The sequence below is a fragment of the Peromyscus maniculatus genome, chromosome 20, assembly GCF_049852395.1.
Source record: "Peromyscus maniculatus bairdii isolate BWxNUB_F1_BW_parent chromosome 20, HU_Pman_BW_mat_3.1, whole genome shotgun sequence".
Taxonomy (NCBI): domain Eukaryota; kingdom Metazoa; phylum Chordata; class Mammalia; order Rodentia; family Cricetidae; genus Peromyscus; species Peromyscus maniculatus.
Window position 1 is genome coordinate 54,459,551 of NC_134871.1, and position 23,166 is coordinate 54,482,716.

General features: G+C 47.3%; 2 protein-coding genes across 2 annotated transcripts in view; one reads left to right on the forward strand and one right to left on the reverse strand.

Moving 5' to 3' along the window:
• The window catches only part of Smc1b (structural maintenance of chromosomes 1B), a 78,899-nt gene extending 70,821 nt beyond the window's left edge, over window positions 1-8,078 (reverse strand). Inside the window, exons 1-2 of the mRNA XM_006980295.4 lie at window positions 7,883-8,078; window positions 1,033-1,221 (exon numbers count right to left, since the gene is read on the reverse strand). Coding sequence (XP_006980357.1) covers window positions 1,033-1,221; window positions 7,883-7,991 — 298 coding nt within the window. The 5' untranslated portion in view covers window positions 7,992-8,078. The remainder of the gene's footprint in view (window positions 1-1,032; window positions 1,222-7,882) is intronic.
• Window positions 8,079-8,123: 45 nt separating this feature from the next.
• Window positions 8,124-22,942, forward strand: Ribc2 (RIB43A domain with coiled-coils 2). Its single transcript, XM_006980276.4, has 7 exons — window positions 8,124-8,436; window positions 9,027-9,108; window positions 11,577-11,921; window positions 14,411-14,529; window positions 19,385-19,612; window positions 21,829-21,995; window positions 22,857-22,942. Exons 1-7 carry the CDS (start codon window positions 8,305-8,307, stop codon window positions 22,933-22,935), a joined length of 1,152 nt encoding a protein of 383 aa, XP_006980338.1. The 5' UTR covers window positions 8,124-8,304; the 3' UTR covers window positions 22,936-22,942.
• The last annotated feature ends 224 nt before the right edge of the window (window positions 22,943-23,166 follow it).

The window sequence follows — 23,166 nt, forward strand, 5'->3', positions numbered from 1 at the left end:
AAATCATTACAATTTTAAATACAGTGAAAAAAGAAATTTTTATTGAAATGGAGAATTCTCAGTTAAAAAGCCAAAGACTAGGTATGGTGACTTGGCCCAGAGTTCCAGCACCTTTAGAAGGATCACTTGAGCTTGTTAACAGCACATTGAGAGCCCATCACAACCAATAAATGTCCAAAAGGGAGTGAGAAAAATTGGCCAATGACTACTCCAAGTGATAAAATGCAGAAATACTTAATTATGTGTCTAAAATGATATATAATTTAGGTTAATAATAGTTTTCATACTTTAGAAATGTAGTGAAGTCAGACATGATAGCACGTGTGTTCAATGTCTATACTTGAGAGCCTAAGTAGGATTGTAAGCTAAATAAAGGTCAGTTGGACTACATATCAAGACCCTGTCAAGAAAGGGAGTGAGGAAGGGAGTGAGTATTTATCTTAGTGAACTAGAAAGAAAACAGCAACAAGTAAAAGCAATAAAATATATATCTACTTTTCATGACTTTATAAAGTCCTTGCATGATACACTTATTACAGATGAGCCATAATAGTTTATTAGAGCAATATAGGTAATTCATAAATAAATAATAAGAAATAAACATATTATTCAAGTTGCTTTTAGATGTATATAGGCCAAAATATAATTATTTACTAAGAAAACAAGCACATAGAAGCAGAGAAAGAAGTTTTATGATGTCTCTATTTAGAGACAGGCTCCCTCCATCTTAGACAAATATCCAAGTATAAAAATGTTACTTGACAGTAAGAGTATTGAAAAAGTGAGTCTGCTTAAGCAAGAGACTTACTAGGGAATAAAACAGGTTGTTATTTGCTTCTAAGGAAGAATTTGTTATTCACTATGCTGATGAATTGTAAATCTTACACTTCCAAGAAAGAGTAGGCAATCAGACACTAAACTAAAATTCTCTCTCTCTCTCTCTCTCTCTCTCTCTCTCTCTCTCTCTCTCTCTCTCTCTCTCTCTCTCACACACACACACACACACACACACACACACACACACACAATTACCTCGGATAATCCTTGTAAAAGTTTTCTCTTCTCCACTGTCCTCTATGTATATAATTTTTACACTTGCAGAAGAAGAAACAGGTTTTCCAATATGTGCTCCATGAATAAGTTCTTGAATATTTTTCACCCTTAAATTAGTTGTTTTTTCTCCCATTACAAAACTAAGTGCATCCATTACATTAGATTTTCCTGAAGAAGAAAAAAGGTGAAGGAAGATTCTTCATTATTATATTATCATTACTATTATTATTATTATTGGTGTGGTTTTTCAAGACAGGGTTTCTCTGTGTAGCCCTGGCTGCCCTAGAATTCACTTTGTAGATCAGACTGGCCTCAAACTCATAGAGATACACCTGCCTCTGCCTCCTGAGTACTAGAATTAAAGGCATGTGCCGCCACCACCCAAAAGATTCATTCTTAATGACTGAAAAACCTTCTGAGAGCCAAAGAAATCAAACCACCAACACAAGTGAAATATAGCCAATATGCAAGTCTCAGAATTCTTGTTTGATCAATGTTCAAAATCTATGTGATTGAGAAACTCCAGGTAGGTGGATTGTTTCTCCCATGTAGCTGTGGCAGAGGTGTGAATGTAAGGATATAAACACATGAATAAAAAACTAATTAAATAAAATTAAACAAAACATAGACCTCAGCTCTATCCTATTCCTAGATATCTGTGGTTGATATATTGTGCACTCCAATAAACTTATCTGGGGGTCAGAGAACAGAACAGCCACTATATTAAACATAGGTTTAGGCAGTGTTAGCACACGCCTTTAATCCTAGTATTCTGGAGGCAGAGATCCGCCTGGATCTCTGTGAGTTCAAAGCCACACTGGAAACAGCCAGGCATGGTGACACACGCCTTTAATCCCAGGAAGTGATGGCAGGAAGCAGAAAGGTATATGAGGCTTGAGGACCAGGAACTAGAGTTTTTTTAAGTTTTTTAGCTTTTAGCAGCAGTTCAGCTGAGATCCATTTGGGTGAGGACTCAGAGGCTTTCAGTCTCAGGAAACAAGATCAGCTGAGAAACTGGCAAGGTCAGGTTGGCTGTAGCTTGTTCTTTTCTCTGATCTTTCAGCGTTCACCCCAATACCTAGCTCTGGGTTTGTTTCCATTAATACGACCGTTTAGAAATTCATGTTACAGATATCACATGGGGCAAATTACTTAACATCTCTATTTCCATAACTCCCATTTTATAAATAGGGAAATAATCACATAAACATTATAATAGCACCATATCCCTCTATATTTAAAAAAATTTAAACGCTAGCTGAGCAGTGGTGGCACAATACTTTAACCCCAGCACGTGAGAGGCAGAAGCAGGCAGATCTCTGTGAATTAAGAGGCGAGCCTGATCTACAGAGCAAGTTCCAGGACAACCTGGGCTGTCTGGAGAAACCTTGTCTTAAAAAACAAACAAGAAAAAATTTAAAAAGCTAAATGCTAACTGAATGTAAGACATTCTCAAGGTATAAATTGAGATTGCTAGAATCTTCATGATTTTTATACTTGGATCTGGGCAGGGTTTTTGTAATTTCTTGGTAAGAATGGCATATGGTACCTACACTTGGTGAGACATGACTAGGATTTAATATGTGCTTCCTTTCTAGGAGTCTGGAATTTGGTTATGTGCTGGGTAGAGGGCATGACTATCTCCCACTAAAAACCCTGCACAGAGTCCATGAGGTTTCTTGGTGGCATTTCAACATGAGAACTTACTGCTTAAGAATTCAGCTTTTCCCAGTGCTGAGTTTGCTTTGTACCTCTCCACTGTCATGCATGACAACCCTGGGTAAACTATATGCCACACACTGAAGGATTGCCCAGAAAATCACCAAACCAGAGGGTAGTCCTGGAGATCATCACCCCCACTGGTAGATTCACACTATATGGGGAACCTTTAAGATGAGTTCTACCAAAACTATAAAATTTGTGTTTAAGCCAGTTGTGGTGGTACACACCTTTAATCCCAGCACTTAGAAGGTAGAGGCAGATGGATTTCAGTGAGTTTAAGGCAAGCTTGGTCTATATAACAAGCTCCAGGCCAGCCGAGGCTACAGAGTGAGAACCTGTCTCAAAAAACTAAACAAAAAACCTTGTGTTTGAGCCAGGCAGTGGTGGCGCACGCCTTTAATCCCAGCACTCGGCAGGCAGAGCCAGGCTGATCTCTGAGTTCAAGGCCTCTCTGTGAGTTCAAGGCAAGTCTGGTCTACAGATCTATAGCTTCTCCAAAGCTACACAAAGAAACCCTGTCTCAAAACAAAAACCAACCTTGTTTTTGAAACAAGGAATTCAAGTATTTTATCTCCTCACCAAGTAAATCTTTTCCTACACAAGGTTCTACTATATTCCTGTAACTTAAGTGAATTAATTGGCTGACTGCTTCCTGCTTTCCTTCATTTCTTTTGCCCCAACTCTTTTAAAACTAGCCAGTTGCCAAGACTGAGGTCAGAACCCAGCTAATGGGAAAAAGACACCATCTGCCTTAGAAAAAACAAGTGTACTTTCAGTCTCAGTGAGCTTGCTCTTCCAAGCATACCTTCTTCATCAAGACACCTGTTAAGATACTTCAGCTGGAGTGGTGGTCTTTTTCTTTGTGACCCCAAACTTATTTCTAACATTTCACAACTATGAAGACATAAATATCTGTAGTTCCAAGATATAATGTCAGTTCAGCTATTACACAAGTAATTTGAATTTCCAGTGCCAGAAAGTAATGTAAAAAAAGGTGGTTTTAGAGGGTTAAAGTCCTTCTAAAAAGAACAATAATACGTTTTTAAAATGCTACAAAAACAGCCAGGTGGTGATGGCACATGCCTTAAATCCTAGCTCTCAGGAGGCAGAGGCAGGTAGATTTCTGGGTTTGAGGCCAGCCTTATCTACACAGCGAATTCCAGAACAGCCAAGGCTACACAGAGAAACTGTGTTAAAAAAACAAAACAAAACAAAAAAAGCAGTAAAAACTATGGCTTATGAAGACTGATAAACTTCATAGTAAAAGCTGCTATAAGATGCACATGTAGGACAAAATGAACATTCACTGAACTGAATCATGTGGCAGTAATGAAGCCAAATAGCAACACCTTTTGATGGATCTTTATTGAAAATCTTCTCAAAAATGTTTTTCCTCAATTAAACTTTTCACTCAATTAATGTATGTGTCCAAAAGGTTTGCTTCCTTTCTTTCTTTCTTTTTTTTTTTTTGATACAGGATCTCACTATGTGGCCCTGGCCGCCTTAAACTCCATGTAGACCAGGACGGCCTCAAACTCACAAATTCACCTGCCTCTGCATCCTGAGGGCTGGAATTAATTAAAGGCATGCACCACCACATCCAGGTAAAAAAGCTGTATTTTCTTAAGACAGTCAGATAATAAACAAAAAAGACAAATTACAAATGGTAATAAATATGGACAGATAAAACTGGGAGATGAAAAAAAAACTGGGAGATGCAAGAATAGAATAATTGCAAGAGAAATGAAAAGTGCTAATCTGTCAACTAGTGTTAACAACTATCTGTTATTAAAAAAAAAGAAAGAAAAAAACTGAACAAACCAAGCCAAGAGACTGAGGATACCTGCTCTGAATAATTTTACAAGAACATTAAGAAAGTAGCTATTCTGAAAGAGCTATATTTTAGGCTATGATCGATTAATACAAATGAACCAAGATTTGAAAACTCCTCGAAACATAACTGTGTACCTCTTCTTTTTGCCATTCCTTTCCTATTTAAAATTCTTAAAAGCCTCTTTAATCTTTGATCTCTAAGCCCTCAAAATATCCATTCTTTCTACAAACATTTTCTGAATATGTACCAGGCATTCTGTTAAGTACCAGGCCTAAAAAGCAGTAAAATATAGGTTTTGCTCTATCAAAATTTAATGGAAGTCACAGTTTTGGACTATCCTCTTAACTAGATACCAGACTATGAGTCCAAACCAACAGAATAACTCATATAAGTTCCACACAATCAAACTGAACTTTTAAGGAAGGAAGTAAATTCCCACATAGACTGGCTTGTCCTGAAAGCAGGAAGCTCACAACAACCAATGAGAGTCCAATCTACCTCAGCTAGGTATAAGGAAAGTAACCTGTCATAACTCACTGTTGGCCAATCCACTTTTATTGTTCTTATAAAAGCCAACCATTCTATTATTCCTAGAATACCTATTCTACTTCATAGAATGAGGTGTGGCCTGATGATACAATCACAAACAAAAGTCAAGTAGCTCTTTAAACTTGCTGTGATTTTTCTTTTCATTGCTTTAAAGTGCTTATAGTGGGAGAATGTGATCAATCTGTTGAACTTTGGTGCTGGACACCTGCCATCTGTTATTTTTTTTGCAACAATTTTTGTAAACTTGGTATTTGCATTTTACAAAAGAGGCACAAAGTTAAACATGTTTTAGAGTGAAATATTTGATTCCCAAAATACATTATTTCCAATAAATATGGGAAATTATACTATAATAACTTTAAGGAAAAATGTGAAATGCCACAGAAACACCTAACAGAAGCACCAATAGCTAGAGATCAAGTTGGCTCTTTTTAAAAAATTGTATTGTATAAGTGTTTTGCCTGAATGTGTGTATGCATACTACATGTGTGCCTGGTGCCTGCAGAAGCCAGAAGAGGCTGTCAAGATTCCTTGGAACTAGAATTACAGACAGCTGTGAGCTACCACATGGGTCCTGGAAACTGGATCTAGGTCCTCTGAAGAGCAGCTAGTACTTGCAACCACTGAGCCATTTCTCTAGACTGAGTTAGCTTTTTAGGAAATAATTCTAGATTAAGTTTCAAGGAATAAGTCAATTTGGAGAGGGGAGTGTTAAAGGTAAATATATCATTCCAGGAAAAGAGAGTAACTTGATCATAGGTACAAAGGAATAAAAGAGCATGGTACTATTCCAGTTTTTTTTTTTAAAGCAGAATATTGCTTTTATAAAGTTTATACTTGGGAGTGTAAGAGAAAAGCCTGGATAAGTTATCTAAGAATTACAACATACTACATTAAAGGAATTGAACTTTATGTTTTAGATTATGGGAAGCCAAGAAAGGATTTAAAAATAAAAGCACTGAGCTAAATTAAGATAAATTTAAAGGATATAACATTCTGATACATTATGTAGGTCTGAAGTGGAAAGGGTTCTGGCTGAAGACATTTTTGAAATTAGTTGAGGAAATCTAAATTTGAACATCAGATGAACATGTAATGAAAGGCTAATCTTCTGAAGGAGAAACAGTATATATTAACTCATTTTTTTAAGTTTACATAGGGAAAAATCTGTATAGAGATGCCCCAAAAGAACAGAGCTATCATCTCTGAAATTGTAAATAAATGTTTGATTTTCTATTCTTATTTTCAAGTTTTGTATGTTACATGTATACTATTTTTTTTTTTTTTTTGAGACAGGGTTTCTCTGTGTAGCTTTTGTGCCTGTCCTGGATCTTGCTCTGTAGACCAGGCTGGCCTTGAACTCTGCCTGGCTCTGCCTCCCGAGTGCTGGGATTAAAGGCATGTGCCACTGCTGCCCAGCCATGTATACTATTTTTATATGAAAATATTGTTTAAAAAAGATTGTACCACTAGATTATCCAAAATGGAAAAAAAATAAGACGGATGGTGAATCGGGGGTAACTTCAGGTAGTATGATTAGTAAACATTAACTGCTGGCCTGCCAGTGGAAGCTTAACAATCATTTGCTGAAAAAGATGAATACACCAGATCTGCTGTGTTCAGACTGGAGACCTCTGCTGTGAATGATTTAAATGCAGCACCAGTCAGGAAACCTATTTTAGAAATTATCTTTTGGGCACTATAATTCCCTCTCTTTACATTAACTACGCTCGGGTTACTACGGGTTTTGCTTTTCCAACAAAGGCCAAATCCATTTCATTCTCAGTTTTTGCTGTTGTTGGGGTGAGGCGGTGGGGAAGGACAGCGGAGGAGGGCTGGGGATGGGCGAGGACAGCCGGCAAGGGTGGTGGCGGAGCAGTCTGGGGCTCTTGGCCCCAGTCCATTAGGAAGCTGTGAAACCTCGGGCCACAGCGGCCCCAGGCTCCTGGGTCCCCTTCAGACCTACAGCGGGTGATGGGGGTGGGGGTGGAGGAGGGGGTGGGGGTGGAGGAGGGGGTGGGGGTGACGCTGGGTCCCTTCAGGCCAACAACGGGCTACAGAGACCCCTGGGTCCCCCTCAGGCTGACACCCGGGTCCCTGGGTACCCTCGGGCCTAGGGCATCAGCCGGAAGCGGGGCTACGGCAGGGATTGGGGGTGGCTGGAGCCCCTCAGTCAGACAGTGGGTACCCTCAGGCCTACGGCGCTCAAGGGAGGGAGGAGGAGGGGGCAGGAAGAGGGGGAGAGGAGGGGGAGGGGGAGGAAGTGGGGGGGAGAAGTGGGGTGTCCCCTCGGGTCTACAGCAGGGACTTGGGGGGTCACTGGGTCTCCTCAGGCCGACAGCGGGTTCCCTCGGGCCTACAGCGGTCAAGGGGCGGAGGAGGGGGGGGGAAGGGAAGGGGGTAGGAAGTGGGGGGGGAGTGGGGTGTCCCTTCGGGCCTACAGCAGGGACTTGGGGGGTCACTGGGTCTCCTCAGGCCGACAGTGGGTACCCTCGGGCCTACAGCGGTCAAGGGGTCAAGGGGCGGAGGAGAGGAAGTGGGGGGAGTGGGGTGTCCCCTCGGGCCTACAGCGGGTGACAGTGGGGACTGGGAGTGGCTGGGTCCCCTCAGGCCAACCACGGGCCCCTGGGTCCAGGCCGGGGCCCCTGGGTCCTCTCAGGTCCACAGCGGGCGACAGCGGCCGGCGCGTCCCCTCAGGCCGGGCTGCCCCGGGGCGCCGGTTACCAGAGCCGTTGGGGCCGATGATGCAGGTGAACCTCTTGAAGGGACCGATGACCTGGCGGCCTCGCCACGACTTGAAATTCTCCACGAGCAGCAGCTCCAGCCGCCCCATGGCTGCCCTCCGCGCCTCAGCCGCTTCCTCGTGCGTGCGCCAGGAGGGAAAAGCGCGGGAAGGCGCTTTGGCCAAGTCTCGCGAGACTAGCGCGCGCGAGAGAGAGCGAGAGAGGCGCCGTTCCTTAGCAACGGGAGTTGGTTGACGGTTCCCTGGGAATCCGATCCCTGCGGCGCCGCTTGTTGCGGGAAGCGGGCTGCGGGTGTCTGCCAGAACAGGCGGGCGCTCGAACTTTCGAAAAGCGCTTTTCGGAGCTGCAGCTTGCTTATTTCTGTGGCCTTTTTCTTACCGTGTGTGTTCTGAAGGCTGTTTCATGCCCGATTCCAAAGCCATGGAGGTAGCGATGCTTAAGGACCTGCGCCAGGACGCTAACCTAGCCAAGAGGCGGTACATGGAGCTGTGCAGGCAGGGACGGGTCTTCGACGCCAGGAACAGGATCATTGGGGTGAGGCACCGGGGACGCAGAGGAGCCAGTGCTTGGAAGGAACGTTTATATCGAAGCACCAGGTTTGGCTGGGTCGACTTGAACAGCCTTACCCCTCCAGCAGTGTCCCAGCGGGAGCCAGTGGGGGAATGGAGACAAGGTTTACTTTCCCCCTTCTTTGCCCAGTTTTCCATTCTTCCAGCTGATAAATGTCCTGGCTAGCCCGAGTTGGGTCCAGGAAGTGGGAGACCTTGCAGAGTTTACCACGTAGTGAAAGAGGCAATGCCTTATTAAAACGGCCACAGAAAATGCAGTGGGATCAGCACCACCACAGACCGGAGCCTGAAGGGGAAATCACACAGGGTTTTCTCAGAAGAGTGTTGAGAGGGTGTGTGTGTGTGTGTGTGTGTGTGTGTGTGTGTGTATGTGTGTGTTAAGGAAGTGAAGGATGCTCTGGTGAAAGCTGACAGCACAGGCAGGACACCCAGCTATAAACAAAGCTATACAAGCATGGGGAGGCAGTTTGTTGATGCTGTGGCCAGATGAGGGGGATTGTGGCCTACTGAATAATGCTAGCTGGCTCTAACCTCTCCTCCCATGTCCATTCCTAGGGAGACACACAAGCCTGGGATGTTCAAGTCCGTGACCAGAAGATAAAAGAAGCAACTGAGAAAGCTAGGGATGAAACTTTTGGTGAGCATTTCTACAGTGTTCATCTATCACTTAAGGCCTGGTGTCTTCATTTCTGTGAAAACCAGAGCAAATGCTTTGTATTCTCGGGGCCCTGGATTTGGTCCCCTGCATGTGCATCACACACACACACACACACACACACACACACACACACACACACACACACACACACACGGTTATTATTTGCATGGTCTTTCTCCTTTTAAAAATTCCACAATTTTGTCCAGCAGTGGTGGCACATGCCTTTAATCCCAGCACTCGGGAGGCAGAGCCAGGTGGATCTCTGTGAGTTCAAGGCCAGCCAGGAAAGGTGCAAAGCTACACAGAGAAACCCTGTCTCGGAAAAAAAAAAAAAAATCCACAATTTTTTGTGCTCAGTTGACTTAATGAGCATATTCTTCCTCTCAGGAAAAAGGAGTTACAGAATTTTCATGTACATCTTAGGAAATATATTTTAAATAAAAGGAGTGTTTTTCATTTTTTTTCTTTAAAAATCCTTGCTCTAAAAGGGGAAAGCCTTAAACACACACGCGTGCACATTCTTCACTTCAAACTCGAAGCTGACCTATGGAGGACAGCTGTTGATGTAAAGTGACACACAAATCCTGGAGCTCAGACCTCTGAGCTAACTCAGTAATGTCCACAGCTCACTAGGCTTACTAGGTTCTAGTTCAAAATTTCAAACAGAATCCAGATTTCCTTTCATGGCCAGCGATTTCACCAGTTGTTGAACATTTAGATTTTTAAAATATCATATTTTTTAAATATGAAAGAGCTGGACATGTGATTGTAGAGACAAATATGTGTCAATTTAGGCTTTAAGATATATGATGAGAAAAAGACAAAAGTTGTTATCAGTCGTTGTTAGAGTGGTTAGATTATGAGTGAAGTTGCTTTTCTTTATACTATTATACATTTTCCAAACTTTTAAATCTTGTTTATTGGTAAAGTAATCCAATGCAACAGACACACATGTGACCGCCACCAGGTCATTTTGACATGTTGGTCTCAGGTGTCTTTTTTTTTTTTTTTTTTTTTTTTGGTTTGTTTTTTTAGAGACAGGGTCTCTCTGTATAGTTTTGGTGCCTGTCCTGGAACTCACTCTGTAGCCCAGGCTGGCCTGGAACTCACAGAGATCCACCTGCCTCTGTCTCCCAAGTGCTGGGATTAAAGGCGTGCGCCACCACTGCCCGGCTGGTCTCAGATGTCTTAAAGAGTTCTGAGAACTATGTTGTATATAACACAAGTACCCCTACCTCCTTATAATTTCCCCCTTTTTTCCTCTAAAGAAGTGTGCATTTCCAATGTGTTTATGCATATACTAGTTAATGTATCCTTAATAATATAACTTGCTTTCATGTGTCTTTGTGTCTCTCTGTGTGTGTGTGGTATGTGTGTGTAGGTAAGCATGCCCATGAAAGCATAGAGGTCACATAGACCAGGCAGGCAGGCCACTCCCTCCCAAGTGCTAGGTCTGAAGGTGTGTACCACCATACCCAGATTTTAAAATATCTTTGGCAAATACTGCTGCAGTGAATGTCCATGTATTATGTCCCTTGTACACATGTGAGAGTGTACTGGAGTTAAATTGATGGGTCAGATTGCTTTGTTAGAAGTGTACCAAGTTATGCTCCAACAGCAGTGAGTGCAAAAGTCTCAATCTCCTTCCTCACATCATTACTGATGCATGCCATAGACAGCATTTTAAGTGTTCTGCCTGACGTTCATTTTATGTATCCCATGAAAGGTTAATATTCCTTAATACTAAGTATGTTGCCCACTTGGGTTTCTTCACAGTGCTTTGCCTTTGCTAGCCCGTGCTCATTTTTCAGTTGGTTTTCCTGTGTATTTAAGGTCTGTTTATAGGTGCTTTTTATATATGTGTGTAGCACGAATCTTATAAGGTCTTATTAATAAAAACAAACCAGGAAGCCAGGCATTGGGGTGAATGCTGGAAGAAGCAGAACAAGCCACAGCCACCTCACCTTGCCAATTCCTTAGCTGAACCTGTTTCCTCAGACTGGAAGCCTCTGAGTCCTTATCCAGAATATATCTCAGCTGAACTGTGCTGCTCAAAAGCCTAAAAACTTAACCAGCCTAGTTCCTGTTTTTCATGCCTTACATACCTTTCTGCTTTCTGTCATTACTTCCTGGGATTAAAGGTGTGAGTCACCATGCCTGGCTATTTCCAGTGTGACTTTGAACTCACAGAGATCCATGCCTCCAGAAGGCTGGGATTAAAGGTTTGAGTGCCACCATTTTCTAGTATTTAGTGGCTCTGTATCTAGTGGCTGTTCTGTACTCTGACCCCAGATAAGTTTATTAGGGTGCACAATATTTTGGGGAACACAATATCACCACATATGTGGATATTGTTCTTTTATTGGCTATGTTACAGTTTGGAAACATTGTCCTTAAGGCATGAAAACTGGTTTTAAAGTGGATTCATTTTTACTCATCTTTCCTAGCTGCTGAAATGAGGCACAATGACAAAGTCATGTGCATACTACATGACCGCGAACGGAGGGACAGGAAACAACTTTGTTGCGCTATCAATGACTTCCAGCAGAGCTTTCAGAAGCCAGAAACTCGCCGTGAGTTCGATCTGTCTGACCCCCTGGCCCTGAAGAAAGATCTCCCAGCCCGGGTGTCAGACTGTGACATGAGGAACACCATATCAGGAATGCAGAAGTTCATGGGAGAGGACTTAAACTTCCTAGAGAGGAAGAGGTTCCAAGAGGAACAGAACAGAGAATGGTCTCTGCAGCAGCACAGAGAATGGGAGCGGGCGCGGGCTGACCACAAACTTGCAGGTAATGAAAGAGAAGATAAGTGGATCTCAAGAGTCTTTCCAGCAAGTCAACCCCCCAGCTCAGTTTTTGTGGGTGCTTTTAAAAGCTCTGCCAACATTACAAAAGTCACAACATCATCAGCCCTAGGAGTCGACATCTCCAAACGTGCCTCCACAGTACAGGAAACGCTTTCTGATCACTCTATTGCCCTAGTTTGCTGTGATAAAACACCATGACCAAAAGCATCTTGGGGGGGGGGAGGGTTTGTTTAACCCACAGGTCACAGTCCATCACTGAGGGAAGCCAAGGCGGAACTCATGTAGGGCAGGAACCTGGAGGCAGGAGCTGAAGCAGAGCCTGCTGAGAAGATGAATGAAAGTGTATAGAAAGGTCTTCCAAGTCTCCTGGGTGTGAAATGGAGGTTCCACGGGGTACTTTGGGAGCCCAGTCCCAGGCCCAGTGCTAGCAGGTTCTCACCAGGACTCACTGGACCCAGGGAACCTCTGGATTCAGACATGAAAGGGCCTCTCTATGGAGACCAAAAAAATGTCCTGCCTCTGTGGAGGCCATCAGCCCCTCCTTGGCAGGCACTCTCAGCAGCAGCCAGCTCTGAGCAGGTCACTGGTGACAGAACAGGGAAGAGCTGCCAGGAAGAGCAAACCAGAGCTATGTGGGGGCTACCGCTCTGCCCTCCTCAGCTGCTCCTGTCCCTGTGTTAATTCAGTCCCCTCGCTCAGCTTGGGCCCCTCCTCGCCTCTTTTCTCCCTGCTGTCTTCCCTCCCAGCCTCTTCCTCTGGCCACCTTGTCCACTAGCGTTGCCGTGGCCAGCCTGGCCCACGACCTCCTGCTCCCCTCTCTGAAGTCAGCTCTCGGCCTCAGCCCCCTTGATTGGGCTTGCCGGCCAGTTCTTCCGCTGGTTGCCCTCCTGGAGCTGCTCCTCCTCCAGCCTCCCCCCTGCCTGTCAAACCAGAGAGCCGAGAGGCCATCCTGAGCCCATCTTCAGCCATCCTCCACTGTGCCCCTTCAACCTCCTACGTATACTTTGAACTGCACCCCTCCCGTCATCCCTTTTGCCACCACAGTGGCATCGAATTTTCTCACCTGGTTGGACCTCTGCTAGTGGCTTCCTAACTGTTTACTCCCCCTTCTAGTCCATTCCTAACATGTCCGGCAGAATGATACTTCTCAAATAATGTCAAGTTGGACCATGCCACACCCAGGCCCTCGTCCTGGTTCAAAGCTATCTAATGTCTTCGTGGGATGTGGAATAAGATATAAAACAGCCCATAGACTGTACACGTTGGGCCTCTGCTCGCCTGGACAGCATCAGCTCATGTCTCCACCTTTCTCATGGCATTTCGAACATTGTGGCTCTTTCACTCTGGATTCCATCACGAGTCTCCCACCTCAGGGCCTTTGCACTTGCCCTGACCATTTAGTCCTTCAGATCTGAATAAAAGTGTCCTCCTAGAAAAGCAGTTTCTTGGTCCCTACCCTCCAACTCCCCTAGTCAGGTATTTCCATCATTTCCTCTCATCCTCCTTTTCCTCTATGGACACTTTGTACATCTGTTTGGGGGAGGTTGTGTGCTCTGAACCCCAGTTTCTCACCTCTGGGTTGTGTGCATCCTGAGCAATGTGGGGCCCAGTCTAGGCTCTTGATCACTGCCCCGTGCATGACAGATTAACAGATGAAGAGTGAGCTGAGGATGAAGGTGTGCCGAGGCCAGAAAGCCAAGCCTAGAGAGTCTGGTTCTTCGGGACTGCGCTGTAGCACAGTGCTAGAGCACTTGACTAGCATGTGTGAGGCCCTGCATCCTCAGCACCTCACAGAGTGTGCTCCTTGTTTTTGGAGATAATGAGGAGCCTCTCTAAGCACAAGTACACAAAGCAGAAGCTGCTGCTGACCATTGACTTTTCATATGTCCACTGCATGTCGGCACTGTGCCTCAGATGAGGGCGGGATGGGGGGATGGGGGGGCGGGGCACAGAGGTTAAGCAATAGCTGCTGTAGGCCATGTCTGGAGGCCTGTTCTGACTCCAAACCTTTCTACTTCACTCCTGATGCCTTCCAATTTCACCTCACCTTGCCCCCCCCCCATTGGCCTGGCAAATTTCTGCTGCCACTCCACAAGTATCTGTGCACTCTGCTCCAGGTCTTATCTGGTTTCTACAGCCCCTTTTCCTGGTCCCTGCCACCTCTTGCCTTTGCAAGACTGAAACCACCTGGGTTAGCAAGGCCTAACTAATGTACCCTGGGACTGCTGCAGACATCACCAGTTCACAGCAGACATCATCCAACCACCGGGATCCCTAGTACCCCTTGCTCACAAAGATCTACGAGCTACACTTAAATCATCCAGCTCTTCCAGAACCTGGGAGGCAAGTAGCTTTTCCCCCTCCACTCCCTCCCCCTTCTCTTCCATGGTAAGAAATGAGTGTGAATCACCATGCCATAGGTAGTGCCTCTGGTGGGCACCCTCAGGCTGATGGCACCTTGTCTCCTGGCAGAAGACCACTACCTGCAGACAAGACTAAAGTTTGATGAAACAGCCCGAGACTTGCAGAAGCTGGAAGGCCTCACCAGGAAGGAAGTCTGTGCCGCCACGAAAGAGTTCAACAAGAACCAGGTATACTCACCCTGAGCCCGGTCTGAAGGGAAGGACATGCACACAGCAGCTTCCCCTGGGACTCCCTAAGTTGTGAGGGGCCCCAAGTTCAGACTACTCACACCACCAGTTCTGACAGAGCCCTTGACAGGGCTCATCCCGGGATAGAGGTAGGTGAGGTCTGATCTGGCCTGTCCCTCAACTCAGACTGAAACCTGGAAACTTCACCATGCAAGCTGCAGGGGCGGGGGAGGGTGTCGGTTTTTTTTTTTTTTTTTTTTTTTTTTTTGGTTTTTCGAGACAGGGTTTCTCTGTGTAGCTTTGCGCCTTTCCTGGAACTCACTTGGTAGCCCAGGCTGGCCTCGAACTCACAGAGATTCGCCTGCCTCTGCCTCCCGAGTGCTGGGATTAAAGGCGTGCGCCACCACCGCCCGGCTGGGTGTCGGTTTTTAAAACCTCCAGAACGGGACAACAGGAGCATCTGCCCAGATGAACACCATCTGGCCTGGGCTGGTCTCCGTTCTCATCATGTCATAAGCTCAGTAATCAGGCAGTCAGTGCAGACCAATAGCATCCTGCTCTTCTCAACTGCCTGGCTTCCCCATAAGCCCCTCCTGAAGCTGATCCAAGTTCTTTTGTCCTTTGGAAACTGCTTCCTCCCCGCAGTTCGATTCTCAGGTGAATTACCAGCTCTCCCTGTCTCTAGACTACAGTCTCAGGAAAAAGATGGCTGAATTTATTTCATATTTACTGGTTTCTGTTTGTTGTTGCTGTTGTTTTTTAAATCGAGACAGGGTTTCTCTGTGTAGCCCTGGCTGTCCTAGAACTCACTCTGTAGACCAGGCTGGCCTCGAACTCACAGAGATCCACCTGCCTCTGCCTCCCGAGTGCTGGGATTAAAGGCCACTGCACCTTACTTGGCATTTACTTTAACATCACCTTAACCTTCAGAGAGAACTCAGTCGCCCCGGTGGGTTTTCTGTCGCGCACGCTGTGTTTGTGGTGTTGGTAGTAACATACCGTGAGCTGGATCTGTGAGATGCAATGCAGTAAAATGCTCTGTAATGGGCCATGATCAAAACTCGGAGAGGCTGAGGTGAATCAGAGAAACCTGGTCCCCAGCAGTGGGGAGAGGAAAAGGGGGGCAGACTGCCGGTGTTGGTGAGGGACCCAGAGGACAGATTCACACCTGCAAGCTGCAAGTGTTCTCAAACATAACCTAGACATACCCCAGTCCTTTTGTTTTACAGAGGGAAGGCTTAGCTCGAGGCCTCACAGTGAAGGGCAGGATGGAGGGAGCTCTTGACAGTTCAATGGCTCTTGACTGTCACTCAGTGTTTATTTATAGTTCAGCAGATGTGGACCGAGCTCTTCCTGGATTCTTATGGAACCATGGTGTCTCACTCATGGATTTGTACATTTGTGTGTGTGTTGTGCATGCACATGTGCGTGCAGTGCACACATACACACACACACACACATATATACATATATACATATGTATACATGAGCACACATGTATACATAAGGCCTTTTTTTTTTTTTGATTCAGGGTCTCACTATGTAGCCCTGGCTGTCCTGGTACTCACTGTATACATCAGACTGGCCTTGAACTCACAGAGATCTGTCCACCTGAGTACAAGGTTCAAGGTGTGCACCACTATGTAGATGTAACCAACCGTCTTATTAAAATAAAAAACACAGAACCAATGTGAAAGAGAAAAGCCGAGAGGTCAGAGCTCAGAGCTAAAATCTGTGTTTCTTATTTTAATAAGACGGTTGGTTACATCTACACCACTATGCTTGGCTCATTCCATACTGTTCTAATAAGCATCTACAGTGTTACCTCCAGACCGCACAGCTCCTGGGTGAATGGATACTCAAGGGAGCACTGTCACAGTGCCTCCGCCCAAGGAAGCTGCACTTCGGCCTCCACAGCTCCTGTTCCTGACTGGAACCGGACTTTGCCATCTAGCCAGGCACATTAAAATTCAAAGAAAATTCCACACCGGGCATGATGGTCCACACCTGTAATTCTGGCACTCCAAGGCTATGGTAGAATAAGTTCCTGGCCATACTGGGCTAGAGAAAGAGACCCTGTCCGTAAAAAGAAAAGAACCTTCCAGGCAGGCCATTTTGTGTCAGCAGGGCAGGCACAGTGGGGACTGCTTGTTTCATTAGAAGGTGGTGTGATGGGTTGGGGATTTAGCTCAGTAGTAGAGCACTTGCAAGAGCGCTTGCTAAGGCCCTGGGTTTGGTCCTCAGCTCCGGGAAAAAAAAAAATGAAGAAGAAGGTGGTGTGACATTGGGGATTAGCATGCAGGCTTAGAGCCTACCAGCAAGGTTCAAGTCAAAAAGCCCTTCTCTGCAGCCTTAGGCAAAGTCCTTCAAGGCCTGTTTTGTCATCTGCAGAATGAGGGGGAAGGCAATGCCCACCTTACTCATCAGTATTCACTAACTCTTGCTCTGGTAAGGCCGGCCTCAGACCTCAGTGGCTCCCCACACGAAACCAGTGTTCCCCTCTGCTACATGTCCATCCCAGACTGGCTAGGTCAGAGCAACTGCCAGGGTTCCAGCAGCACAGAAAGAAAAGGATGTGGTTGGTCCCATCGGTGTCCTCCAGGAAGCTGCACAACCATCAGCTCACATCCCCCCCCCCCCCCCCCGAGTCAGGGTTTCTCTGTGTAGCTTTGCGCCTTTCCTGGAACTCGCTTGGTAGCCCAGGCTGGCCTCAAGCTCACAGAGATCCGCCTAGCTCTGCCTCCCGAGTGCCTTGCTCACATTTTGTAGGGCAGAATAAAATGATCAGGCACAATGTCATAGTCAGCCGTAATAACTGTTTTACCTGCTCTCTATTCAGTTTGAGGATGCACACAGTGTGTTAGAACATTTTAGCCCATCATCAGGACTCTGAACAGTAGCCACTATTTATTTTAAAATTTATTATTTTTAATTGTGTGTGCGCACATGCATGTGTGCCATATGAATGCAGGTACCTTCAGAAGCCAAGGTGTCAGATGCTCTGGAGCTGGAGTTATAGGAAGCTGGGAGCTGCCTGATGTGGATGCTGAGAATAGAACTTAGGTCCTCTGCCTTTCCAACCCCAGTGGCTGATATTTTTAACCCTGGCAACGATTCCCTGCTAGCATGTTTGGCTATTTGACAGTCCTACCCGAGAGGCTGATTAATGCCTTTTCATTGATTAAAAAAAGGCTCAGAAGAGCTGAGCGATTTTCCAAGGGCATCCAAATGCTAAATGGCAAATATTTGAATTTGGTCTTGCCTGCCACAAGGCCTGTGCTGAGTGACAAGGCAGCTGGCCTTTGGCAAGCCTCTGCCTTTCAAGTCCTCTGCCCATTCTTCTCTAGGAAGAACAACCAGCGCTGGGAAGTGTCTCCTAATCCATCTCTATTAGTCAGGGTTTTCTAGAGCAACAGAACCGATAGAATGAATCTCTCTATAAAAATGGGGTTCACTAGCCTGGCTTACAGGCTTCAGTCAGGCTGTTCTAACAACGGCTGACTCCTGACAGAAAGTCCAAGAACCCAGTAGTTGTCCATTTGGTCCATGAGGCCGGATGTCTCCGGTGGTCTTCAGTATACCTCAGAGTCCCAAGGATGTAGGCCAGTGGAGGGATGACCTTGCCAGTGAGAGCGAGGGCAGACAGGCAAAGAGCAAGGGCTTCCTTCTCCCGTGTCCTTTACATAGGCTGCCACCAGGTGTGGCCCAGATTTAAGGTGGGTCATTGTCTTAGTCAGTGTTCTATTGCTGTGAAGAGACACCGTGATCAGGGCAACTGTTAGGAAAGAAGACGTTTAACTGGGGGCTTGCTTACAGCTTCTGAGGGTTAGTTATCATCATTGGTGGAAGCATGGCGGCATCATGGCAATGCAGCAGTATCTGAGGACTTTTCATCCTGACCCACAGGCAGCAGGGAGAGAGACACTGGGCCTGGTGTAGATTCTTTTTTTTTTTTTCCTTCTTCGAGACAGGGTTTCTCTGTGTAGCTTTGCGCCTTTCCTGGATCTTGTTCTGTAGACCAGGCTGGCCTCGAACTCACAGAGATCCGCCTGGCTCTGCCTCCCAAGGGCTGGGATTAAAGGTGTGCGCCACCACTGCCCGGCTCCTGGTGTGGACTCTTAAAACTTCAAAGCCCACCCCCAGCAACACACTTCCTCTAGCAAGGCCACACCTTCTAATCCTTCTCATCTTCATCTAGTGCCACTCCCTTGGGACCAAGCATTCAAATGTATGACCCATTAGGAGCCATTCTTATTCAAACCACTACGGTCTTCCTACCTCAAATGATCAAAAAAAAAAAAAAAAAAAAAAAATCCCTCACACACGTCTGTCTCAGCAGCTGTAGATGTAGTCCAGCTGACAACCCAGGATAACCATCACACCATCTGTTGACAGTGCAGAGAACTACGTGCAGGCCAGAGAGGGCCAGCGTACTAATCAAATCACACAGCCCTCACTTCCAGGCTCTGAGCGGTGAATCAGCAGGAATTCATTTGTAATGGGGGCTGTGCTGAAACTGTCAGGACTGCTGAGGCAGCAGTGTGCCTCCACCTTTCTTTAGAGGTCACCGCTGTGGCAGCTTGTGGTGGTGGTGGCCTGCAGATGTCCGAAGGTTTTAGGAACCATGGGAGGCACACTGCCCTGCACTGGAGGCGAGCCAGTAGGGCACCTCCTTGCTTTGACAGATTGGTGCAGAGACCCACAGTTGTACCTAGCCCAGTGGGGAATGACCCAAAGCCCAGCCGCTGCCCAACAGTGCTCTGGTAGCCCAGGGTCTCGAACCCGCAGCCAGGGCCCGGATGAGGTCTTGACCCTGACGTCACGCTAGCGTATTCTGAGGTCCTTCTCTGCACAGATTGTGGAGCTGGCAGAAAGGAAGAGGCAAGAGAAGCAGCAGGAGCAAGAGGACAACCTGGCCGAGATCACTAACCTGCTACACGGGGACCTGCTCTCTGAGAACCCGCAGCAGGCCGCCAGCTCCTTCGGGCCTCACCGTGTGGTCCCTGACCGCTGGAAGGGCATGAGCCGGGAGCAGCTGGAAGAGATCCACTACGTTCAGAAGCAACAAATCCAGGAGAAGCTGGTGAGCCCCTCCCGGGCCTCTGCACCCTGGAGTGACCCCCGACACCCAGCTCCCGTATGCATGTTCACTCTGAGAGTTTCCTCTGCCGGAGGCAGTTTTCAGTCTGGTGGGGGATAAGAGCCAAAAGCTATGGGCACATATGATATGTGGGGCGCGTGTGAGAGAAGGATGACTTCAGGCCTTTTGGAGGATGGAACTGGTGTCTACAGAGATGGGAAGTTGGTGGGAGGGGCATGCTGGTGGTGAGGGGGCTCACAAGTACAACTTCGGATGTGTTAACTGTATGATGTCCACTAGGCCTCTGTGAGATTAGGTTTGCCTGCTGTGGCAACAGAAACCAAAAAGCCCCAACTACAGCATTTTAAACAAGGTAGAATCTGTCTGTAATCAGCCCTCAGAACAGTCTCGGGCTCAAATAGCAGCTCTATGGCCGCTGTATTCTGCCGTCCTGGGCACCTGGTCCTACCTTTGTGCAAAATGACTGCTTAAACACCAGCCATCACACACACACACACACACACACACACACACACACACACACACACACACACACACGAGGAAACGGTGGAGCAGGAGAGGTCAGGATAACATTTTAAAGGAGTTTCCCAAGACATTCCCAGCCATGTTTCGTTGGACAACATTTAGATTACTCCAACTGTAAAGGACATTGGGAAACGCAACACTAGCGGTTCTCTACTAAGAATGAAATAATGGTGGCTACTGGGGACTCTTATCATTTGCTGTCTACAGTTTCCAGGTAAGGTGTAGGTGGGGAAAACTGAGGAGGAAGCAGGGTTTGTGATCAGGACTCAGAACAAGGTCTAGGCTAGAGCCTTATGTTTGGCGTTGTCAACTACAGAAAGTAATACCGTAGCAATCCTGGGTGTGATCATGGGTGAGGAAGACAGGAAAGGAGCCCCAAGGTCTGGGGCCTTCAGGCATGGCCGTCATTTCCAAAGCGGGAACCTGCTGAAGGCAGCCAGGGAAGGGGTGGGTAGATGGATGCCGAGAGCGATGTCCTGGAGGTCGGGGGAGGGAAAGTGTTCCTGGAGGGTCGAGAGTCCCTGCACCACACACTCCCAGGATGTGGACTGGCCCCTCAGCAACCCAGCAGGCCTAAGTGCTGGGGTGAGGACGGGCTGCTCTGTGATCGGGTGCAGGGGAGGCTCGCCTGGGTGGAGAGCGCAGGGCGAAAATGGAAGACCTTGTCTGTCTGTCATACATCTGTTCAGCTAGGCTGTGGGATAAAGGTGCTCCCTGTCCTAAGCCCCGCATTTTGGTCCAGTTTTTAATCTAGAAGACTCAGGAAGCAGGACCACACAGAGGGAGAAAGACCACACTAAGAATCTTGCTCAGGCCCTTGCTCCATGCCTCTGGGGCTCTGGCTTCTCCGTGTTTTCTGTCCTCGGGCGATCCAGAAATGGAGCTCGTGTTGAGGCAGGTGTGCTGCTGGCTGTGGTGTCTTTAAACAGTTCCTTTGTACAGAGGCCGCTGAGATTCCCAGAAGCGAGGCCACTCCTCCCAGGTGGCAGGTGGCTAAGCCAGTGTAGGCTGACTTTTGGCCCTGACACGAGGCCATGCTGGACACCACCGGCTCCTCTGGTGTGGATGGATGCTCATCTTTCCTTCAACCTGGCCCACCCAGTCGCTTCTCCTGGGAGATCATTTGTGGGAAGCTAACCAAGCTGAGCTCTCAGGAGCCACTTCTCTGCATTCATCCAGTGTCCCCTGGAGGGCCTCATGCTTCGCAAAGAAGAATCTGGAGTGCAGAGCCAGGGCTGAAAGGCAGGACATCTCGAACTAGACTGTTGCCCACACCCTCATGGCGACACTGTTGTCTCGGAGTGAGGTTCAATGGCAGCATGCTCAGGGGTTCCACAGACGATCCCCACATTGGGCAGCTTTGCTGAGGTGGTATCTGGCTTGCTAAACCAGCTGGGAAGCCTCCTAAGGACCTGATAGAGATCAGCCTGGCTGGGAGCACTGTGGGAGCCAAGTCCCCGGTTCCTTCAGGAATAAGAGAGCATCAGTGCTATTTGAGGCCAGAAAGCAGTCAAGCCACATAGGATAAGGGCAGGGTGGGTGATGTCACATGACCTCCCTTCCCCTTCTCCAAGCTTCAGTTTCTCCATCCATAAGAGGCCAGGTTTCCTAGACGAACCCCCCGGAGCTCCTGGCCCCGGGAGAATGTGGTAACCCCCCTTTCCCGCCTTCAGAGGCTTCAGGAGGAAGAACGCCAGCGCATCATGGACTGGGACCGACGCAGGATCCAGAAGGCCCGCGCTAGCCTCCTGCATGAGCGGCAGCAGCAGCGCTTGCAGCGGGAACTGCGCAGGGCCCTGGATTGCAGCAACCTCAGCTTGGCCAGGGATCAGTATTTACAGTGAGTGTCGGGGACCTCACCGAGGTGCGGAGTAGGTGGGCAGACCCGTAGGTCACCGTGTGTGCCTTAGGTGCCTGAGGAACTCTGTCACCGGAGGAAGCGGGGAGTCTCCATGGCTGAGCCTTGGGGTGCAGTAGCCGCCTACTGTGTGGCCTCTCCAGGCAGAGGGAAGGAGGGCTCCCAGGCTCATTCATGTGCCAGAGTCACCTGGGGACAGACAGAACCCCAAGAGTGGCTACAAGAGTGGCTCCAGGATGCAACCATGCCAGATAAACTAACATCCAAGCACCAGGCGACATTAGCCTACTCAGCTATTCTTCTATCCTGAACTCGGGTCCTGAGGGGAACCCTGGGGTCTGCTGCAGTCAGAACACTGTGTCTGATAGTTGTGGCTTCCACTGGGGCTGAAAGGAGCACTCAGACACGACCCGACAGGACAGTCTTCCCCATGTGGGATGGCCCCACGAGTCACTGCCACCAAGTCCTTCCTCTGACTTCAGTGTCACCACTGAGGAGTAGCGGAGAGGCCTCTTTACAAAAAGACGCCTTTTTAATAACGTGTGTGGGTGTTTGGCCTGCATAATCCTGTGTACCCTTTGCATGCAGTGCCTGTAGAGGCCAGAAGAGAGCATCAGATCCACCTAGAACTGGAGTTACCGAGCTGTTGGATGCCTCCACATGGGTCCTGCAAACTGAACCTGGGTTCTCTGCAATAAGTGTTCCCAGCCACTGAGCTGTCTCTCTAGGCCCGGGGGACTCTTGTTTTGAGCTCGTTAGTGTTGGAATGGATTCTATAGTGTGAGGATCAAATACTTGTAGGTTTGGCCTCACATATTTGCTCCTCCTTTCTTTTGTTATTAGGAAAAAACGAATGGATGAAGCCTCCTCAAGTCAACCCACAGAAGATTATTTCTCACAGTTTAATACAAGAAGCCGCTAATGGAAAAGACTCTCCTTTCCTTGTTTATAGTAGTATGGTGCCCTGGGACTCACACTTACTTCAAAGTGAACCTGCTCCTTGGTCTGGACATCTCCATCAAGTCTCATCACCCTCATGGGGAATGCTGTGGTCATAGGGCACAGTGGACCAGGGATCTCATCACCCTGGTGGGGAATGCTGTGGTCATAGGGCACAGTGGACCAGGGGACAGGTACAGTGAGGGCCGGTGTG

Coding starts and splice junctions, on each gene's coding strand:
- Ribc2 (XM_006980276.4), top strand. CDS start 8,305: ATGCCCGATTCCAAAGCCATGGAGGTAGCGATGCTTAAGGACCTGCGC. Junction 19,613..21,828: donor AACAAATCCAGGAGAAGCTG/GTGAGCCCCTCC, acceptor TCCCGCCTTCAG/AGGCTTCAGGAGGAAGAACG. Junction 21,996..22,856: donor GCCAGGGATCAGTATTTACA/GTGAGTGTCGGG, acceptor TTTTGTTATTAG/GAAAAAACGAATGGATGAAG.